This window comes from Protopterus annectens, chromosome 1.part1 (assembly GCF_019279795.1).
Source record: "Protopterus annectens isolate FY-2018-M chromosome 1.part1, PAN1.0, whole genome shotgun sequence".
Lineage (NCBI taxonomy): Eukaryota > Metazoa > Chordata > Ceratodontiformes > Protopteridae > Protopterus > Protopterus annectens.
The window spans coordinates 528,718,171-528,738,782 of NC_056726.1; the positions used below are offsets into that span (position 1 = coordinate 528,718,171).

The following is a 20,612-nucleotide window of genomic DNA, read 5'->3' on the forward strand; positions in this document are numbered from 1 at the left end:
GAAGTGTCAACGGTAGTTTTGGACCTATGCGGTCTGTCTCCGTCTTTATCCTTACTTTTTTTGTAAGATCAGTAGTCGGATGGCTTAACGAAGCCATTTTGGAGTATGGAGATCGAGAACGGAAGTATTTAGCTACAAAAATAGCCCGACGACGAATAGTTCGGGCGTTGAACAAGGCACAAAACCGACAGCGACAGACGTCATGGTCTGGGCCTAAACAGGTTATGCAGTAAGAATGAAAATCTTTATGAGGTATTTGCTTTCCACAGGCAAGACAATTGTTAATTTTTTCTGACATCGGTTAGAAGAAGAAAAAAAGGATCCCTAACGGGGTACTTATCTTTTTGAAGACTTCAGGTTTGAAACTCGAAAATGAAAATTTCAGGAGTCAGCCGACCAGCACTTGCTAACTGCCTCAGCTTCAGGCACTGCACGGCAAGAAAGACTGATGTAATGGCATTGACTGCGTGTTTCATACCCCTGACGTCATGGAAGAAGCGACAGCATCTGACGCAGATATCCGAAGACTCTGGTATTCAGGCCGGCTGAGAGCTACCTGCAGGCAGATAACCCAAACGTGATGACTGCAACAGTGAAACACGAACGTCAGCGGACTGGAGTACGAGTAATACTACTGCTACACTCAACATACTCTAGCATTTACAATTTCAAGGTCTTACACAACTGCACAATGTTCACTGCATTACTCCCTGTTGCAATAATAATACTTAAAAGATTCTCAAAAGATATGAACCAGTTGATGGCTAGCCATGAGAAGGTGTTGGAGGCAGTAGTTTCTGGGGATGGCCAAGGTAAATCCTGTCCTGACTAAAGATGATGTGGACAAATAACCAGGTAACTGCTCCAAGATGGCCTGAGTGCAGCCGCTTCTAAGAAGGACAGCAGTGGCTGCTGTAAGGTCTTGTAAAGTGGCTTCTTCTCATGCCCTCGCACAATATTGCCAAGAAAGAGTAACAGAGACAGCAAGCCTGCCATTCAGAGACTGAACAGAGACAGGCCTCTCTCACTTCTACCCTTTGTTCAAGCTACGAATATTGTTCAAGCTATGAATAACTGTACTAACTGAAAACACTAAAGGAGAAATGCAGAGTAAAAGTCTTATTTGTCCATGCACATCCAGAATGTGCAAAATCCTCTCTCCTTTATTCTTGGAGGGGGTGGAGTATGATACAAACCAAGGAGATTAAAGACCTGATTCAGAGACTTATGTAACCACCATGGCCATGAAAGTGGAATTACCAGATCAAGTTACCACATTCTTGTGGAAGATAAGTGTTCCCTGCACATCTGAGCCTACAATTCTGATTTTCTCCAAGCAATTGTAATGGCCAGTAGGAAGGCAGTCTTGAGGGATGCAGTGGCTGCTGGCTTAAAAGATGGCAAAGTTAACTTGCCCATCAGATAGTTGAGGTCCCATGTTGAAGAGATTATCCTTTTAGGAGGCACAAGTATAAGACCCCTTAAGAACTGCTTTACTGGTAAACAGGGAATAAAAGGTGATAATTCCAAAGTAAGCAGGCAGAAACTGCAGACATCTGTACCTTTAGTGAGGCATAGAACAATCCTTATTTGTAAGAGTCTGACAGGTATTTGAAAACCAGAGACAATGAAGAGTGGTTAGGATCCAGACCCTCTCTGCGACGTGAAAAGGATAATTTTTTCCATTTAACTATGCATTTTTATTTATTCTTTATAGGTTCGTGGATGTTTACTAGGGCTAACAATCACAAGGGCCTTTTAAAACTAGCCATGCAACCCAAAACTTTGACAAGTTCTGGCACCTTTGAGAAGTGTAAGCAAGGTCTTGGGACATGAAACATTTACAAGCAGGTGCCTGGGAGATGAACCATTTAGAGGTTGCCTGTGTCCATTAGAGGCACAGGTGCCAAACCAGGGATGAACTTCCTGTTCCCCAAGTTGTACTTGAATTGGATTAAGGAGAAATTCTGATTCACATGAATGGGGAGAGACTGTTCCAGAGATAAGGTAGACTCTGGGATACATACTTGTTTCTCCAGCATGTCCTATTTAGATAACAGGTAAGGTTTAAGTCTTAAGAATGGATTAATTCTGGTGCCGTTTTGTGGATATGAAGGAGGTCCATCAGAGTGGGGGTCTGACAGTGCCCTTTATGCCAGGCATGGCTCTCCCCTCAACAGCCTGCAGGAAACAGAATACAGGGATAGGGCTCTGAGGCAGCTTGCATAGGAGATGTTACATATGCCCTGTATTCTTTTAGTGAGAAACCTTTGTTGATCAGGTTAGCGCCACTGGGCTAGTGATCTCTTTTTGTGGAGACCTGAGGACTTTTTTGTACATGATTTATTCACACCTGTCTTCCCAGCCACCCTTAAACTAGAAAACATGTCCTTTGAAAACATAACCCTAAAAGGGATGACAGCTCAGTCATCCAAACATCCTTAGCATCTTCAATTTGGGCTACATAACAGAGTTGTTTGGGTGGTAGCAGAACAGGTTCCGTCCTTACTATACTCATTGGTTGGAAGAATGAGTGTTGTCTTAGCTGCAAGACAACTATAAGTAGCAATCCTGGGTTGTCTGCTTTTACCTTCTCTACGACCCTAAGCAGAGAAAGGATTGGAGGAAACAGACATACAAGACTTGTTAAGCTTACTGAAAAGGCAGAAGTTGTTGCCCAGGCCCCTTATAGTCAATGTCTTGGTGCTATTTTTTTTTTAGCCATTTGCTTTCTGAAGTAAAAGGCAAACATATGACACACACCACATATAAGCCAAATCCAGAACTAAATACCTGTTCATCATCCATTACTGAGGGTTTGCTTCTGTCTTGATCACCTGGTCTGCCAAGATGTTCTTTGGTGAAGGGATGTAAGATAACCTTGAGTTGAGCCTGACTTCTGGGCCAAGTGTCATGCCTCCATGGCGAGTCTGTACAAGTATGAATGGGTTCCCCAGCTTGCTGATGTATCATCATTGTTGTGTTGTTCTTGATGAAAAGTAAGGGACTCTGGTTGCAAAGTGTATCTGAAGGCTTTTACAGCTAAATTTATAGTGATCATCTCTGATACCAACTGTGCTGTCTTCAGACTTTTATTCCCAATCATTTAAATATTTCATTTCCCTAAAAGGACTGCTCTAGGCTATACCTAAGGAGTCTCTGGTAAGTGCTAGTGAGTCCAGGCCTAGCTTGAATGGAACACCCTAAAAGGGGTTCACTTGGTGTATCCACCATGACAGCTCTAACTTGATACAAGACAGCAAGAAGATGGGGCTCTGAAGGAAGTGAGCATACTGGCACCAATGGTTCTCGGGTACGACTGCAATTTTCACAAGTACAGCCTTGCCAGGAGGGCTACCTGCGCTAAATATCCTGAGGAATTCCTTGGCCATAACCTGACTTTTGTTTTTCAATAAAAGTGAAATAAAAGGACATGAATGGCACCATTTCTAAAGGAGGGAATGCCCCCTCAGGCTTGTACAGTCCAGAAGGTCTCACATAAAATGGATTTGCGTGGAGGGTATTAGCTGTGATTTGAGTAGGTTCAGACAGAGCCCAAGACTTTGGAAGTAGGCTAGGGTAAAATACAGAGCCATCTGCACTTCTGGGACTGGTGTCAGAGTCAGGCAGTCATCCAGGGCAAGGGTAAAAGTGGTTGCACAATTACTAGAATCAGGCACTCTGTAAATACCTCCTATGCAATAGGGCAAAGATGTAAACTAGAAGTGGGCACTCCTCGCCGATATGAATCTCAGGTATTACCAGTTGTGGTGGTAGGCATTTTTTAGGTCAAAGGTAACTATGGAAGCCTGAAAGTAGGGCATGCAAGGTTAGCATAATAAACTATGGCACTTATAGAAATTTAAGTTTTAAGGGAAGGAAGAAGGGGAAAGGCTCTACTGAGTCACAGATGTGCTCTACTGGTATCAACACTTTAAGGACCTTCAGTCTTCCACTTTTTGGTTAGCTTGCCATTTTTCTTTGAACTACTCCCTGACTTTGCTTGCTTGCCCTTGTGTTGTCACCAGTGTTAGGGTCAGCACTCTGTAGGGTAATTCCTACTGTATTTTGGCAGGACAGTGAAACATCAATTTCACAGATCATTTTCGCTTTCATCTTCCTCCAGCTTTTTAAACACTTGTTCAGCTAGGGGTCCGAACAGCAGCTCCTTTTGTAATGGGTCACTGAGTATCTGTGCATTAACATGGACTGACAGAAGTAGGTCTTCAGCACATTTCAAACTCACTGACCCCACTGTTGCCTTCTTGCATGCCACATCTACTGCATTTAAGTCATACTTGACAAGGTACTTTCTAAGCCTGGAGGTGAGGTTGTACAGGTCAAGCACAATCTCTCAGGGCCTTGTCTTCAACCTTGTCAGCCTTGCCCTTTAGTTTGCAATAGAAGGCCCTCTTGGAATTTTAAATAACAAGTTTGGCAATTCACAGCTTTGAAGACCAAGGTAGCAGAGGTGTAGCTAGAACTTTATTTCGAAAGATGTCTAGCACTTCACTTTCCCTGTTAGCAAGCAGCTGATTCTTGGTTGGAGCTTCAGTAAGCCCCTTGTTAGACTCCATGAACAACACAACTAGAGAAGCAAATGGGTTTTTATCAAGATACTTACATTATTCCACAGCCATATAACCATGGCTGGGCTTCCTGGGAGCAAAGTGTGAGGAATCTAGGTCCAAAATGCAATGGTGATATATCCTCCAAAGCTTCAATCACTGGAGGAAGATCTAAGAGTTTTGGCTCTGGTAAAACCAAACCTTCCAAGTACCTTTTCTGGACAGAGCAATCCTTAAACAACCACATGAAGAAACCTCCAGTCTTGCTGAGACCATTTCAAATGGCAAATCCTCCGATGTGGAGGCAGAGGACAGAATGTCTTCAATGTCTAACTTACAAAAAGGACTAAAGACATCTAGTCCACAGAGGCCATCTCAACTGTCCATCTCAAAGTCAAAGGAGTCTAACTCCATGGGAGCAGGTGGTGTTTCTCTTTCTTTTCAAGGAGAAGGGACTACCTAACACAGATGGCTATAGGTTTATGATGAAAGTAAAAAGTCCTGAGCTAACCATCAATTTTCATAAGGGGGATCTGGTAAAATGGAGGCTTAGCCAGCTTCATCAAGTCTCATAAGGGGATTTGGAAAACTGAAGGCTTAGCCAGCTGCATCAAATCTTGTAAGAGGATCTGGGAAGACAGGAGGCTTGTCCAGCTCAAGCTGAAGGAATATTTCATATGTCCCGGGCTTGGATGCCACTGCCCTGCTTTTGGAAGTGATGGCTGCTTTCAAAGTTTCCAGTCACAAGTGGGCAATGACAATTTCAGTTTTGAGCCACAGACATCCTTGTACAGAATAGCCAAGAGAAGACAACCCTTGCCTTCAGTTGTCAAAAAAATGGTATTAGAATCAAACATATGCACACCAGCATCCAGACCAAGCTAATATTGAGTTTCAGCTCAGAAGGATATGAAATTGTCAGACAGTATGATGGCGCCTAATGAGGTGGCATCACCAAAGGCCTCAATTTAAGATGGTATCCCAGTTTGCATGGGAGGCTACAAAAAGCACCTCAGTGAAGCCAACACTCTCAAACCTAGGGAGGCCTTCATATACGAGGGCTAGGTCATCAGCTTCCTTCCTGCTTTGTCATTTCTGTTTGCACTTAGTGCATCTACAGACATGGCAGGCACAATAACCAAAAGACAAGACAAGCAACGCTTTCGGGGTGGGGGGTACAGACCCAAAGAAATTGGTCTGTTCTCATGAAGGTCTTCTGGCTGAACAAAGCACAAAGAGAACAGGATTTAATGTTGTGCTCTCTCTCTCTTCATAGATGAAATGATGACTATGGAATTCTGGGTGGGACCTACTTCCAGCAAGTTATTTTTTCACTTTAGAAACAGATATATACTTCTGATGCCCCAAAATTCTTTACTTACAAGCAAGCAAAACACAACTTAAAACATGATTTCCCCCCAAATGTGTACTTACCTGTACTCTGGAAGTCAGAGCAAAGAGTGATGGGCCCTCAGTAATTGCACTAGCTAATGAACTTTCTTAGACTGTGACAAGAAAGTACAGTTAAGGCACACTTACCATAACTTTATTTGTTCGAGTAGAAGCCTGTGATAAAGCCTGATTTCCAGAGTCTTTACATCATCCACAGCGGACAGAGATCACAGGGCCAACATCTGGATGCTGGACTACAAAAAAGTTGTCCACTGACACCCTCTTCAGGTCCTTCTAAGCAGTATACAAACAGTATGATGACCAAAGACAGCACAACCTCCCCAGCTGTTGTTAGCAAGGGTAGTTATACACAACTTAAGAAGGAAGGGGGTGGCAATGATAAAGGTTTTATCTGCAGGAGTCTCCTCTCTCTCGCACCCACGCAAGGCAGGAAAGGAAAGGGACAGCAGAAAGAGGAGTCAGAGGGTGGGAGCTTGTACTGCAATACTGATCTACCTGAACATCCAGAATTATGGTAAGTGTGACATAACAGTACTATGTTCTTCTTAGTCAATGTTAAAGTACTACATCTTGGGGGACTCCCAAAGCTAGTGGGAGGGTGGTAGGAGAAGCTGTTGGCCCAAAAGAAATAAGGTTTTACAGGATGCAGCAAATCCTGCCCTAGTATTTGAGGTGATGCCTCAATGGGCTTTGACATGACCATGAAGAGGTTTTCCAAGGCGAGTGTAACAATGCAAAAAGTTATCCATTTGGATATCACTTATTTGGAGACAATTTTGCCCTCTTTCTCCTCTGTGAAAGCCACCAACAGTTACTTTGCTCTACTTGGGGTTTTTGTCCTAAGTAGTACCTATTTTGTCTGTGTACATTCAGGAAATGAAGAATTTGTTCCACTTTGTTCTGGGGGTTTGGAAAGAAAACTGGGGTGGGGGGTGGATAGCCCGGTTTAGAGAAAGTTCTGCCACTTTAGACATGACAGATGGAATATATTTAAGGGTTATCCTACCTCTGTGTAGGGATCTTTGCATATGAGTGCTTGCGGTTCAGAGACCCTCCTTGCTGAAGTGATGGCAATTAGTAAGGTGGCCTTCTGAGTGAGCATCTTTAACAGGGCATATGCTGCTTGCTCAAAGGGAGGCAGGGTGACTTTTTCTAGCACATAATTCAGATCATATGCAGGAGCTGGGTTGTTCCTGTGTGGCCTCAAGTGAATAACCCCTTTCAGACATGGCTTCAGTTGGGGAAGACAGTAAATGGGAAGGGAATGGGGTAAGCAAAATGCAATGACAAGAAGCATGTACCTTAATGCTAGAATAAGAAACTCCCTGGCTGAACATACCAAAAAGGTACTGCAGGACTGAACTGACGTCTGCCTGTGGAGGGCTGGTGCTCTTGCTGTGGCACCGAATGGAGAATGTTTTCCATTTTGCTAGGTATGACTTTCTGGTGGTACGCTTCCTTGCCTTCTCAAAGATGTTAGCACCTCAGAAGAGTAGCTGATGTTTTTGGTGTTCAAACCCAATTTTCAAGGCTGCCAGGTTGAGTGTGGACAGTTGAGGATGGAATACTGAGACCCTAAACTGGCTAATGAAGTCCATCTCCTGTGAGAGAGGGTGGAATCTTCTTTCAAAAGGCCAGTATGAGACAATGAGAATCATGTTTGGCCTGTCTGCCCTGACCTGTTATCAGAATTTTGATTCCATTTTTGGTCACTATTTAGTTATTGGCTAGGCAAGTAACAGTCAGCAGACTGCCTAGTATTTATTTTGATATGTAAAGCTATGGAGCACATCATCATGGACCTGATTAACAAAGATACAGGAAATGTCCAAACTCTAGACCCCACTCAATTTGGCTTTGTGAAAGGGAGAGCATGCCTGCTCAACTTGGTTGACTTCTTTGAGTCAGTCACTAGGGCTGTGGATGAAGGTAAGGCAGAGCATACAGCCTACCTCAATCTGGCCAAGGGCCTTTGATACCATTCCTCACTAAGGAATTATGGATAAACTCACCAAACTAGGCATCAACCCCTATATCACTAGGTGGATTGCAAATTGGCTCACAGATAGAACACACAGTGTGAAAGTAGTGGACTCCAAAAGTTAGACTGTCGACCAGTCACGAGTGGATTCCCACCGGGATCAGTCCTGGGTCCTCTCCTGTTCGGCATCTACTTCTCAGAAGTCCAGGCCAACACAAAGGGACTCTGGCTGACCAAGTTCGCAGACAACTGCAAACTGGGGAGCCATTATTAACTCAAGTGATGCACACATCCTATGGAAAGGCCTCACTGAGACCAGTGACTGGTGTCGAAATCATAGCCTTAAGCTTAACGCCAAAAAATACATAGTCTTCCACTTTGGTAAAAACACAGTTCCCACAAATTACCACATCGATGGGAGCCCACTGAACACTTGATATGGGGATGCAGGTTGACAGCAACCTCTCCTTTGACCACCACATTGTCACTGTGGTCAGAAAGTCCTATGTGGCACATCTCATTACCAGGGTTTTGCATCCAGGAAGAAAGAGGTCATCGTCCATCTCTACTCTTCCCTTATTCGACCAATCATAGAGTATAACGCCCCATTTGGCATGTTCCTCACTAGACACCTGCAACAGCTGGAGGTGCCACAGAAGTACCTCACAAAGAGGATCCTAGGTGTTAAATGCATTCCTAAAGACTCTAGCTATTCTCTGTCTCATATCGCCTACTTAGAGGCGATCTCTACTTGACTTACAAAGCCATGTCTGACCAAGCTTTGTTAGAAATACTACATATAAAGAAATCCCAATCCCTCTGCACCACACGCTCCAGAGACCTCAACCTCATTACCACAATCAACAGAACTTGCTGGAGGGGCAGGTTCCTCATGCATAGATTGCCCATGCTCTGGAATAGACTTCCCATACATGTCAAGCAGAGCACCTCACTGTCCCTCTTCAAGAGAAATCTTGATGAGTGGATGGGTAATGGTTCACTCCGGGGATCACTTCAGTGGCTCTACTTGACAGAGGTACTGGGCACTAACATCGGGCGGCACAATGCCAGGGCACTTCTATGGGCTAGGCTTGTAAAGGCTCCAGGGCCATTAGCCTAGTACACACCTATGAAACTATGAAGCATGGGGATCAGAGGCAAGAGTGGAAAGGCATACAGAAAAAGGTTGTTCCATATCAAAGCAAATGCATCTATTTCCCATGTCCCTGCCTGTTGGGTTCTGGAGCAGAACTTCTGAAGCTGCCTGTTTTGGTTAGAGGCAAAAAAATATCTATGAAGAGAATTCCGAATGTAAAGTTAAGTCTATGAAAGCCTCCCTCTTCACCATCCATTCTTTGAGGTCCAGAAGATTCCTGGTTAAGGAGTCTACCACGGTAGTGTTCTGTCCCAGAATGTAGGATGCTATAACAGTTTCAGATTTTGTGCCAACAGCCAAATCTTCATAGCAAGACTACGTAAGGGACAGGGAAGGGTGCACCTTGGTTTATGTACCACATAACTGGTGTTGTCTGTCCAAATCTGAAAAGTTCCTGGTGTTAGACTCTGTTGAACGGCTTTCATGGCTAGGTAGACAAAATTCTTTTTGGTTAATATTTAGGTTCATAGGTAGGTACTAGGTTATCGGCCCTGGGGCCTATACAAGCCTAGACAAAAAGGTACCCTGGCTTTTGCCAACCAAGAAAATTATTTTCCTGTGCCACTGTCAAGCAGAGCCACAGAGGTGATCCCCGGGGTGAATTTCCTATTTCCCATCCAATCATCAAGATTTTTCTTGAAGAGTGCTAATGAGGAGCTTTGTTTGATATAGACAGGTAATTTATTTCAGAGTATGGGAAGTCTCTGGGACAGGACTCTATCCCTCCGGCATGTTCTGTTTATTGTGGTGACAAGGTTTAGGTCCCTAGAGCTTGTAGCTCAGAGGGATTGGGATTTCTTTAAATGGAGCATGTCCAACAGCTCTGGGTTTGACATAGCTTTGTATATTAGGCAAAGATCACCTCTGAGTAGGCGATATGCGACCGAGTAAAGCTGGAGTTTTTTGAGACTGTCTGCGTAGGGCCATCTGTTTGAGGCCGGTAATCCTCTGAGATATTTCTGCGGCCTTTCCAGTTGTTGTAGATGTCTTGTGAGGTACATACTAAAAGGGGCATTGTACTCTATAATGGGTCTAATGAGTGATGAGTAGAGGGGAACAATGACCTCTTTTTCTGGATGAGAAACCTTTTGTGATGAGGTGCGCCACATAGAAGGATTTCCTGACTACTGTGGCCAAGTGATTATCAAAGGAGAGACTACTGTCCACCTGTGTCCCAAGGTCTTTTATCACACTTTTGGTGTTAAGTATACTACCGCCTATGCTGTAGTTCATGGGTACAGAGGTTTTACCAAAGGGGATGACGATGCACTTTTTGGCATTGAGATTGAGGCCATGACTTTGACACCAGGCATCTGTCTCAGTGAGGCCCTTTTGTAGGATGTCCACATCATTAGGAGTTTCGATTATGGCTCCTAGTTTGCAGTCATCTGCGAACTTCATTAGCCAAAGACCTTCTGTGTTAGCTTGTACTTCAGAGAAGTATATACCAAACAGGAGAGGACCCAGGAATGAACCCTGTGGTACTCCACTTGTCACTGGTCTGAAGTCGGATTTGGAGTCTGCTACTTTCACAGTGTGGGTTCCTTCAGTGAGCCAGTTGGCAAACCATCTTATGACATAAGGAGTTATACCTAGTTTAGTGAGTTTATCTATAATTCCAGAGTGGGGGATGGTGTCGAAAGCCTTGGCAAGATCTAGATAGGCTGTGTGAACCACCTTACCCTTGTCTACGGCTTTGGTGACTGCTTCAAAGAAGTCTATCAGTTTTGGAGACATGATCTGCCTTTTACAAACCTGAACCGGGTGGGGTCCAGAGTTTGGAGATTACCAAGGTCTTTGTTTATAAGTTCCATGATGATACATTCCATGGCCTTGCAGACCAGGCTTGTCAGGCTAACGGGGCGGTTGTTCCTGGGGTCCGTGGTGGCTCCCCCCTTGTAGAGTGGGATAACCATCGTTGTTCACCATTCAGCAGGCACAAAGCCTAAGGTGAGGCTATGATTGAACATGGTACTTAGGTGGGGTGCCAGTTCATTCTGTAGTTCATGTAGAACGCAGCCTGGGATGTTGTCTGGTCCCATGGATGCTGTGTTCTTGGCTTTGGAGAGTGTAGTTTTTACCTGTGCAGCCGTGATTACAGGAATTTTGCATTCTTCCGGTATAGAGATGGGGTGAGAGGGGGGTAAAGTTAGCACTGAACCTAACTGCCAGGATGTTGGCAATATCAGTTGGGTCTGTATATTTAGTGCCATTGTGCTGTAACTCAGAGCAGATCTGAGTGTTGCCATTGAGATTCTTGACATAGCTACAGAATGCTTTGTGGTTGTCTTTAGAATCAGTGGCAATTTTGTTTTCATAACTAGCTTTGGAGGATTTTATCAGGGATCGCAGCTTCTTACTGAGGCTGACCAGGGAGCTCCTCCACTCATGGGATTTTACTCTATTTTGCAACAGTTTCTTCCTTCTGTTATACAGTTTGTTTATAGCAGGGGACCACCAGATTGGCTTCCTTTTTTTGAAGGATAGAGTTTTGGTTTTGTTTGGGATAGCACGATCCATGAACTCATGTAAGTGTTTATAAAGTGCAATTGTGTAGGATTCAGTAGTCGTAACTGTACTGTCCATCTGCATGGGTGTCATGAAGTTCACCACTTCTGTCTTAAGAAGCATGAAGTTGGCTTTGGAGAAATTTTTTACCATGGTTTCCTTAATGGGGGGTGGGGGCAGGATGTGGATATCTAGGGTAATTAGCTTATGGTTGGATCGGACCAATGAGGCGTTGACTTCAGGTGTGGAACACCGGTCACTCATGTTGGTAATGACTAGATCTAGGATATTGTTGCCCCTGGTGGGGCTCCTAGCCTCCTCTAACCTAGAGTCCAGATACCCTGTATCTTCATGATGCCCAGGTGAGCCTCACAGGCTGTCTGTAGTGATGGTCTTGTCTACATCTGACAGAGAACAGTCTAGGCCTGGATTCTGTAAAAGTGTTTTTTCATGACGGCAGCAGTTTTTTTTAACCATGGAAGGAGAGGTGGAAGCGTTTGCAGGGGCTGTGCCCATAAATTGTTTAGCAACCACTGCAGCTTAGGTGTGTAGTTTTGCATAGGGGATCACAAGTATGCAAGAAGACGTACCCTAAGATCTTGAGAAACTCTTGCTGAGATTTGTTGTTTGGCAGCAAGATGATCATGTAGTTATTCACGAAAAAATACATTTTTCCTGTGTAAGGCTTTTTGCTGCACAGTCTCTATCGGGGCTCTAAGAAATAAGATCTTTGTCTGTGGAAGAGTTTGAGACTTGAAGTTTTAGTGTGAGGCCTACCTTCTGAAAGCAGTCTACTGTTACCTGTAAAGTGTTTACAGTATGTTCTGTGGATTTTCCCTGGATGAGACAGTCATCCATGTAAGGGTAAAAGTGAACCCCTAGAGTTATTAGTACAAGCCTGCAGCTTCAAAGTGCAGGTACTTTCTGTAATAGTATGCAATAAGGATGTGAAGGTAAAAGTCCTTAAGTTCTACAGTAACCATGTATACATCCTGGAAGACCATGGAGAATAATTTTTGTAAAGTTAGCATTTTGAAATTTGGAACATAAAGGAATCTGTTTGGCCTCAACATGTTCAAGACAGGCCTCCAGGTGCCTTTTCTTGGGATTGGATAAATCCTTGAATAAAAACATTTTCCTTCCTGGCCTGGATGAACAGGTTAAATGGATTATTGTTGATATAAGAATAGGTGTTAAGATTATCCTGCACATTTGGTAGTTTTGGTATGGTGGGGGGGGGCTTCTCTGAACTGAATGGAGTAGCCCCTTTCTATGATTTGAAGGACCCACTGGACTTTGGTAATGGTTTTCCATTCTTGTAGGAAGGAGGAGAATCTTCCTGTGACAAGGTAGGATGGGAGGGTGGGTAGAGGGGTCAGGGGCTGAGGATAGTCACAGCTGGTCTCTGTGGAGCTCCCTGATATCTGTGTTTATTCAGGTTGCCACCTTCTGGATTGTATAGCTTTCTGTGCTCTCCCTGGTAAGATCAGACATAAATCAGTCTTGTTCGATGTAATTATAAGACCAGAAACCTCATCAAACAGAAAAATGCTTAAAAATTTTTCAAAGACAAATAACCTCTTACTAAGTTTCAATGTCCCCTCAAACACAGGACATTATAGTTCCTAACAAATTCGTCCATGCTCACTGTACAAAGAACTGAAATTTTCTGAAATTTGGACAAGTGAGGGAATGCTTGGCCACAGCAACTTATTAAAGAATGCATAGAGCACAAAGTGGTATAATTTTGATGCATTTATTGCTTCAAAGAATTTCACTGCATGAGTATATTACTTGTTTCATTAAGTATGTTTTTAGATACAATATGTCTTTAAATTTACAAGCTAAGGTTGTTTGATTGGCTCAAGTGGGACATGTGATGTCATGATTCCATTTATAAATGTTAGGACTGACTATGTACTTTTATCTCTGAAGAATGTTCAAGGATATACTAAAATAGGGTCTACAGCATATGAGCGAATCACACGAATTGCGAACGCTGACAATATCGAACGTACCAGGCCTCGAACTTCCTATTGTGGGGGCTGCGCCCCCCCCTCCACTAAATATATATTCCAACTCTATGATCGCACTACAGTGAGGAAAGGGCAAATATCCAATTCTTCACTGTACTGCAATCTCCAAAAAAAGGACTTTGAGGTCCGGTACATTCGATATGAGCGTTCGCAATTTGTGCGATTCGCTCATACGACATAGACCCTATTAAATCAATGGGAGTGCACAGATAATCTAGACCGGTGTTGGAAACTGCTTTTTTTACTGGCTTCAGTGGAACTGTTTCTCATTTTGTGGTTTCATTCATTTATTACATCTCTCAGAGACGACCATCTCTCAAACAAGCTTCCAATTCACATGAAACAGGCCCCCTCTCTTACCTTCTTGAAACACAACCTAGATCAATGGATGGGTGACTACAAATTCACTCCTGGTATGGTGCCCATGTCCCTCCTGGACAGAGAAAGTCAGTATTAACTACCATAGAAGCTTACCTCTGTAAAAGTCACTCACCTAACCAGTGACAATTGTGGCAACTCTGGATAAATATGGCTAAGCTTATAAGGGCTCTAGGGCTGTTAGCCTAGTAACCTCCTATGAACCCAAGAACAAGCAGGCCTCCTGTTGTCCTGTCTTGGGGGCAGGGTTTGAAAGGGTTGTTCTTATACCCAGGTGTAGGTGACATGTAAAACTCTCATGGTTTTAACTTGTTTTCCCTTTTTATCCAACTTTTCAAACACCTTTGCAGATGGATATGTGAACAGGAAACCCTTGTCTAGATGAGTGTCCAGTAGCTCTGCCTTGACCTCGCTGGAGAGAGGCAAACACCTTTGCAGATGGATATCTGAACAGGAACCCCTGTCTAGATGAGTGTCCAGTAGCTCTGCCTTGACCTTGTTGGAGAGCGGCAAAATCCTTAGCCATGCATGTCTGCGAATGTGGCAACTGCTCTGCACGATACATCTTGTGCTTCACACCCCAAATTTAAGGAGTGTCTGGAAAGCTGCAAGGCTGTCCTAGGTACATTCTGAATTTCTTCAGAGAAGGCTTCGTCAGTAACAGCTCTGCCTTAGTAATAACTTGCCCTAAAGGGATTTTAAGTACCTCAGGAAGTGGAATTGGCAATTAAATGCCCTCAAAGAAAGGGTAGCGGAGGTATAAACCTTCTTACTAAACCTGTCAAAGTCCGCTTGCCCTGTCATTAGGCAGGATATATTGCACATTTTGCCATCCCTTTAGTTGATTCAGTAGAACTTAAGGGATCTGTTTTAGGGTTTCTGTAAAAAGTGCTTGTATGAGTCAAATACACTAAAATCGATCAGACTTTCTGGGAACAAGGGGGGGGGGGGAGATCTGGGTATAAAGAGGGGTCTTCAAAAAAGTCAACAAGCACTACATGAACTGGGGAGGGGATAGCTAGTGGTCTAGGTGAAAGTAAACTCAATAATTTTTTATAGTGGGCTTGAGCTTGTGAGATGAGGTGAGTCAACTGAGATGTTGATTTGGATTTAGATAAGGGGTTTCCCTTGGTACCCACAACATGAATATCAGGAGCTGGGGCCTGTAAAGCCTACCAATGTTGATGTTATGGAAGAACTAAGCAGTGGGCCTGGATCTATGGCAACCTCCTGAGGAGTGGCACCAGCCAGTTTTGGTCTAGGCACCAGAAAGTTTGGGCCTAGAAGTTGCCGGACCAGGGGAATGCTAAGGCACCTCACCTGACTCATCAGTCTTGGCAGCATGGGCCGATACAGTCATATCTTCACAGTCTTTTTTCTTTGAAACTTTGTCTTCACATTTTTCAAAATAATGCCAGCAGAAGCTATGATTGTGAAGATTTGGAGGGAAGTGAAAGTGGAGACTTCATATGAGCGGCAAGGACTTCAGCCCTGCATTTAAGGATATTTGCTTGGAATTAGCATAATCAGGACAATAGGAGATGTTGTGCTAAAGTCCCAAACACAATTTGTGAAAATCTTAATTCATCATCATCATCATCATCATCATCATCTTTCGGCTTTTCCCGTTAGGGGTCGCCACAGCAGATAATCTGTTTCCATTTCCTCCTGTCCTCTGCATCTTGCTCTGTCACACCGACCACCTGCATGTCCTCTCTCATCACATCCATAAACCTTATCTTAGGCCTTCCTCTTTTCCTGTTACCTGGCAGCTTCATCCTTAGCATCTTTTTCACAATATACTCAGCATCCCTCCTCAGCAAATGTCCAGACCAACGTAATCTTGCCTCTTTGGCTTTGTCTCCAAACCTTCCTTAATTCAGAAGAAGACAATCCCCAACAGTGTACTTATCTGGCTGGGAGAGAGAAAAACTATGGAAAAAAACAGTGCCAATTGACACACTGAGTGTACTGTGGTCAAGTGCAGTCCAACTGAAGATGGTAGCGATGGATGACCACCTTACACCCATTCAGACATCAGTCCTTGGATGTCCATCTGCTATGAATGATGTAAAACTATGGAAACTGGTCCAGTTGCTGGCTTCTGCGCAGCAGGAAGACCCAAGAATCAGTACTGTGACACTGACTATACTCACCTAAGAATTACATGGACAGACATCCCTTGTACACCACAGACATCCAAGGTGGAAGGGCATCCACTGGGTCAGGAGGAAGAAGTGTGAAAAGCTCTGGAGATCAGGCTTTCTGCAGCAGAAGTCCGAAGTGGCATCACTACTGCAACAGTGAACACAACATCTCAAGATTCTGTAACATAATGACATCATCTTGCTTTCCACTGCACACATGATATGGGGTGAAAAACAGCATATGCGGAGAAAATCCTTTCAGCAAGTACCAGGAAGGAAGTCACCCACCCTGACCTCCTAAATCTAGCAGGAAAAGATGGTCAGAAATGTGTTATCCAGTAATCCGGCAAAAAAAAAATGCACAGCATAACAAAAATAAATATAAGATGTAAAACATTTTTTTCTAACAGGACAACCATGCAGAAACATTGTTAACCAGTTTAGTTCACAAGGAGAGGAATCCCCATTTTTAGAAGCAATCCAGAATCAAGTGCATTTAACAATCAATCAGTTCTACAATAGTTAATACCACAAATATTTGAGAGAGAAAAGTTCTATACCCACATAAAGCAACTGTAAAAGCATGCAAAATATCACAAATTATACAACAAAATCAAAACAAGTTACTCACGTTTGAGGCTGGGATGGATCGTCTCCCAGGGACACGCTTTCTCCCTGGATTTCGTTGAAGCACTTCTCACAGAAATGATACCTGTCAGCAAGAAGGCCATACTTGGGTGAACTGTTCGTCCACACAACACAGCCAAGCCAAGCACGAAGCCACCAATCACAGCAGGTCAGAGGGGGCGGAAGCAGAGGGTAGGTCATCACAGCGACGGGGGGTATTTCATTGATGCAGATTTATGGGTTGATTTTTTTGTGATGTTTTTTGCAACCACAGCCAGTGCAGACATTACACAAGCAAAAGGGGGTAGGTGGGTTGCAAGACAGACAGAAGCAAGACAAGACAACACCAAGACAACACAGAGCAGAAAGCCAAGGCAAAGCACAGATTAGCATCAAATTTCTCAATGGGATAAAAAGCAGCAAATAAAAATGTCAGTGTTCCCTTTAAAGTACTGTATACATTAAGACTTCCCAAATAGCGGGCTTACAATGCTTTTTATTTGTATTTATTTGTTTTTATATTTGCACTTCATACAGGTGTAGGCCAAGTTCTCTTTTAACAGAGACACCAGAGATTCGTTACAAATAGTTTCAGCTTCATAAAACTGTACAACTCAAGCCTGAAAATAATGCACTTTAAAGGAACTCTGACTGAAAAGCAACAATCACTTCTTTAAAATAAAGACTCAGCTGTCTACATCCATTTTCTCTAACTTTTTCCTTTGGTTGATGATATATTGTAAACTAAACTTTATACATTTTATATGCAGTAACTCAAAATATTAAATTATACCCCAGATTAAGACAATCTGGGAAAGCAGATGTCAATTAAGATAATACAACAAAGCTGTAAAATAAATAAATCAATAAAAATAAGAAATGAATGCAAATGACACCTCAGGAAATGGTCATATTACTGCAACCTTAGTTGTGAAAGTACTCAGTGGTTCATACACTTCGGTAATTTCACTGGGCTACGCTCATTAGCAATGTCCAGCATTAGATGCTGCATTACTTGACAGGAAAGATAACACAAGAAAACATTAGAAAATGCCAGGTTTGTATGGTAAGCCAGACAGCTTCACAAGATGACAAGTACCAATAACTAAACTGTTGACAAAAGGAAACAAACAAAAAATAAAATCAAGGTTTAATTACCCAAAACTTGAGCTAACTTTTTTGTGGTTGGGGGTGAGGGGAAGGTATCAAGTGTATACACCAACTATTTAATGTAATCTAGATCTATGCCTCTACAAAAACTATGCAATCTAGATCTATGCCTCTATCTCAGAAAGAATTGTTAGAAAAGCATTACAATAATTTTGAACAAAACCAGGAAGCAGATCTCCAGGCTCTAATTGAAAAGGCTGCTAGGTGTATAAAAAAGAATGAGCAATAGTAAGAATGTCAATTAAATTAATCAGCAAGTCCCTAAGTGGGGAAGCAATCATTAAAGACTGACGTTATTATGAAGTTGTCATGATCATGTGCGATTTGCTCTTTAAAATTAACCAGCACACTAGTGCATCATATGAACCTGTAAGACGAATGTCATACCATGGACTTGCAAGTAAAGGATTACTGCTGACAATTCATTATTTTCATCTGCAGAAACCTCAGCCTACTTTTTTTGGATCCAGAAAAGGAAACATCTTCTCATTCCAATGCCACAAATCCAAGACAACTCCCCAACAATAAAATCACTTAAGAAACCAAGCTCAGAACAACATTTCAATCTCGATTACAGCTTTTCATCATTAAAAAAATTGGAAATGTAAAATGAAAGAAACTATATCTACATTCAAAGACACTGCCAGGAGTAACCCATGCAACCACTCTCCCTCCTTCATTTAAAAGAAAGCAACATGTATCATAGTTATTCCATTTTTAAAAAAATGGAATCATGGACACAGGCAAAAGTATAACATCATTTAACATGTTAACAGGGGAGCATTAACTGCTAACTGAATGTGGGATGACTTCAGCACCTTTTTGATTTATTATCATGATTAAATGTAAACGTCTGTAATGCATTAATGCCCAGTATTTCATTTTCCAATTTGAAAACTGCCTTTACTCCCTGCCAATGACCTTAAATCCATACATTTAATTTCCTGCATAAGCCCAAAACCTCAACTACTTTAGTAAGCCTCTGGATTTCTATTTTCTGGTTATACACTTTGTTGCAACTAAGACTAACATATGTATATTAGAAATCAGAAACAGCAGTCTAGAAAGCAATACTCTCACACATAATTTTTCTATTGCCATTTTTATGTTTAGGTCTTCTTTAAATATACCAATGACTGGACAACTGCAGAAAATATGTTACCAATTGTCCAGCTCTTGATCATCACATCTCCAGAAATGGCTGGAATCACCAGGGAACATCTTGTGCACTCCAGCTGGGGAACAAAATTGTCGATGTAAACACAGTCAAAAATCATAAAATGCCTTAATTTAGTATCACATCTGGGGGGCTATCAAAATGATTCCCGTAGACCCATCACCAACACTGTACCTAACATCTTTTCCCAACTACTCTTGAAATTAGTGGCCTGGTAGATGTAGATTTTATGCAGTATCTTCTAGGTCCTACTTATCAGACCCCGAGCTGACTCCTTGGGCAATCTGACATCTAATATAAATCTCATTAAAATCAGGCGTGTTGCCTCACTGACTGTCCTCATTAACTTATATTCCTTCATCAAACCCAGAAATGGTACTTTACCCCTAATAAATACTCAAAATATTTCAGGGCTCATCCTACTCCACTACTTTATTTCTCCTTTGTTTTTCCAGCCACTGGAATGCTGCATGTCCCTATTCCTTTTCTCATCAATTATAATTATGTATGCATAAATATACACATTTATCTCTCTCTTTCTCTGCAGAGTTACTGATATATATATATACATACACACACACACACACACACATATGTGTGTGTGCGGATCCCTATCAATTGAAAGTTTTCAGAAACTCAAAATTCATATGGTCGAGACCATATGACTGAGTTTAAAAAAAAAAAAAAAAAATCAAAGCTTTTGAATGGCGATCGCTGCACAGCGAGGATCGGGAAATTTGTCCTTTTCTTCACTGCAGTGCAATCTCGGAGTTGGTATATATAATTTCCAAGGCGTGTGGGGGGATGCAGGGGAGCTTCTCCCTGCATAAACATAGAAAAAGGTAGATGTTTACGTTCTTTTTTTTTTTGCTGTTCGAGTTTTCGGCTATTTGATCATATAGTCTCATCTGTATAAATTTTGAGTTTCTGAAAACTTGATCTCACACAGATCCATGTGTACGTGTGTATCAGCACTGTGCTATTAACTTTGTTTACATACAATCCAAACACCTGACCTATCCCTTACAGGGCCAATACTCCACCATAATACATCTGATCAAGTTTGTCCTACCAAATTAAAAAACTTACAGCCAAGGTATCAAGCTTTACATAACATACCAAAAATGACTTGCAGCCAGACAGGACTACTCAAAGAAAGGGTACAAATGAGGTCCATTCGGTCACCAGAAGCCAATAGGTGATAATGTGGAAGTGGGAAGGAGAGAGGAAGGTTGAACTAGCCAAAAAATCAGACAACATGGATCTATCATTATGTTTAGTTCATAACTTTTGTATCGATTCTTGTCTGCCTTCATCTACTTCAATGAAATTGGGCAGATTCCCACGCAGTTATTATTTGGATGGTATCAAGGAAGATGTTCCTGAGAGTAGTGGAACGAAAGGAACAACATGATCTACACTGTACACATCCAGTTTATAGTAAGACACAA

The 20,612-nt window shown here is 42.4% G+C and overlaps 1 protein-coding gene across 2 annotated transcripts in view; it reads right to left on the minus strand.

Moving 5' to 3' along the window:
* Positions 1-20,612, minus strand: part of EP300 (E1A binding protein p300) — a 1,713,356-nt gene that overhangs the window by 285,009 nt on the left and 1,407,735 nt on the right. Inside the window, exon 20 of one of the 2 annotated variants that reach the window (XM_044076495.1) lies at positions 16,819-16,899. In XM_044076495.1, coding sequence (XP_043932430.1) covers positions 16,819-16,899 — 81 coding nt within the window. Of the gene's footprint in view, positions 1-16,818; positions 16,930-20,612 lie in introns of both variants that reach the window. The other variant, XM_044076487.1, reaches the window with a different exon arrangement.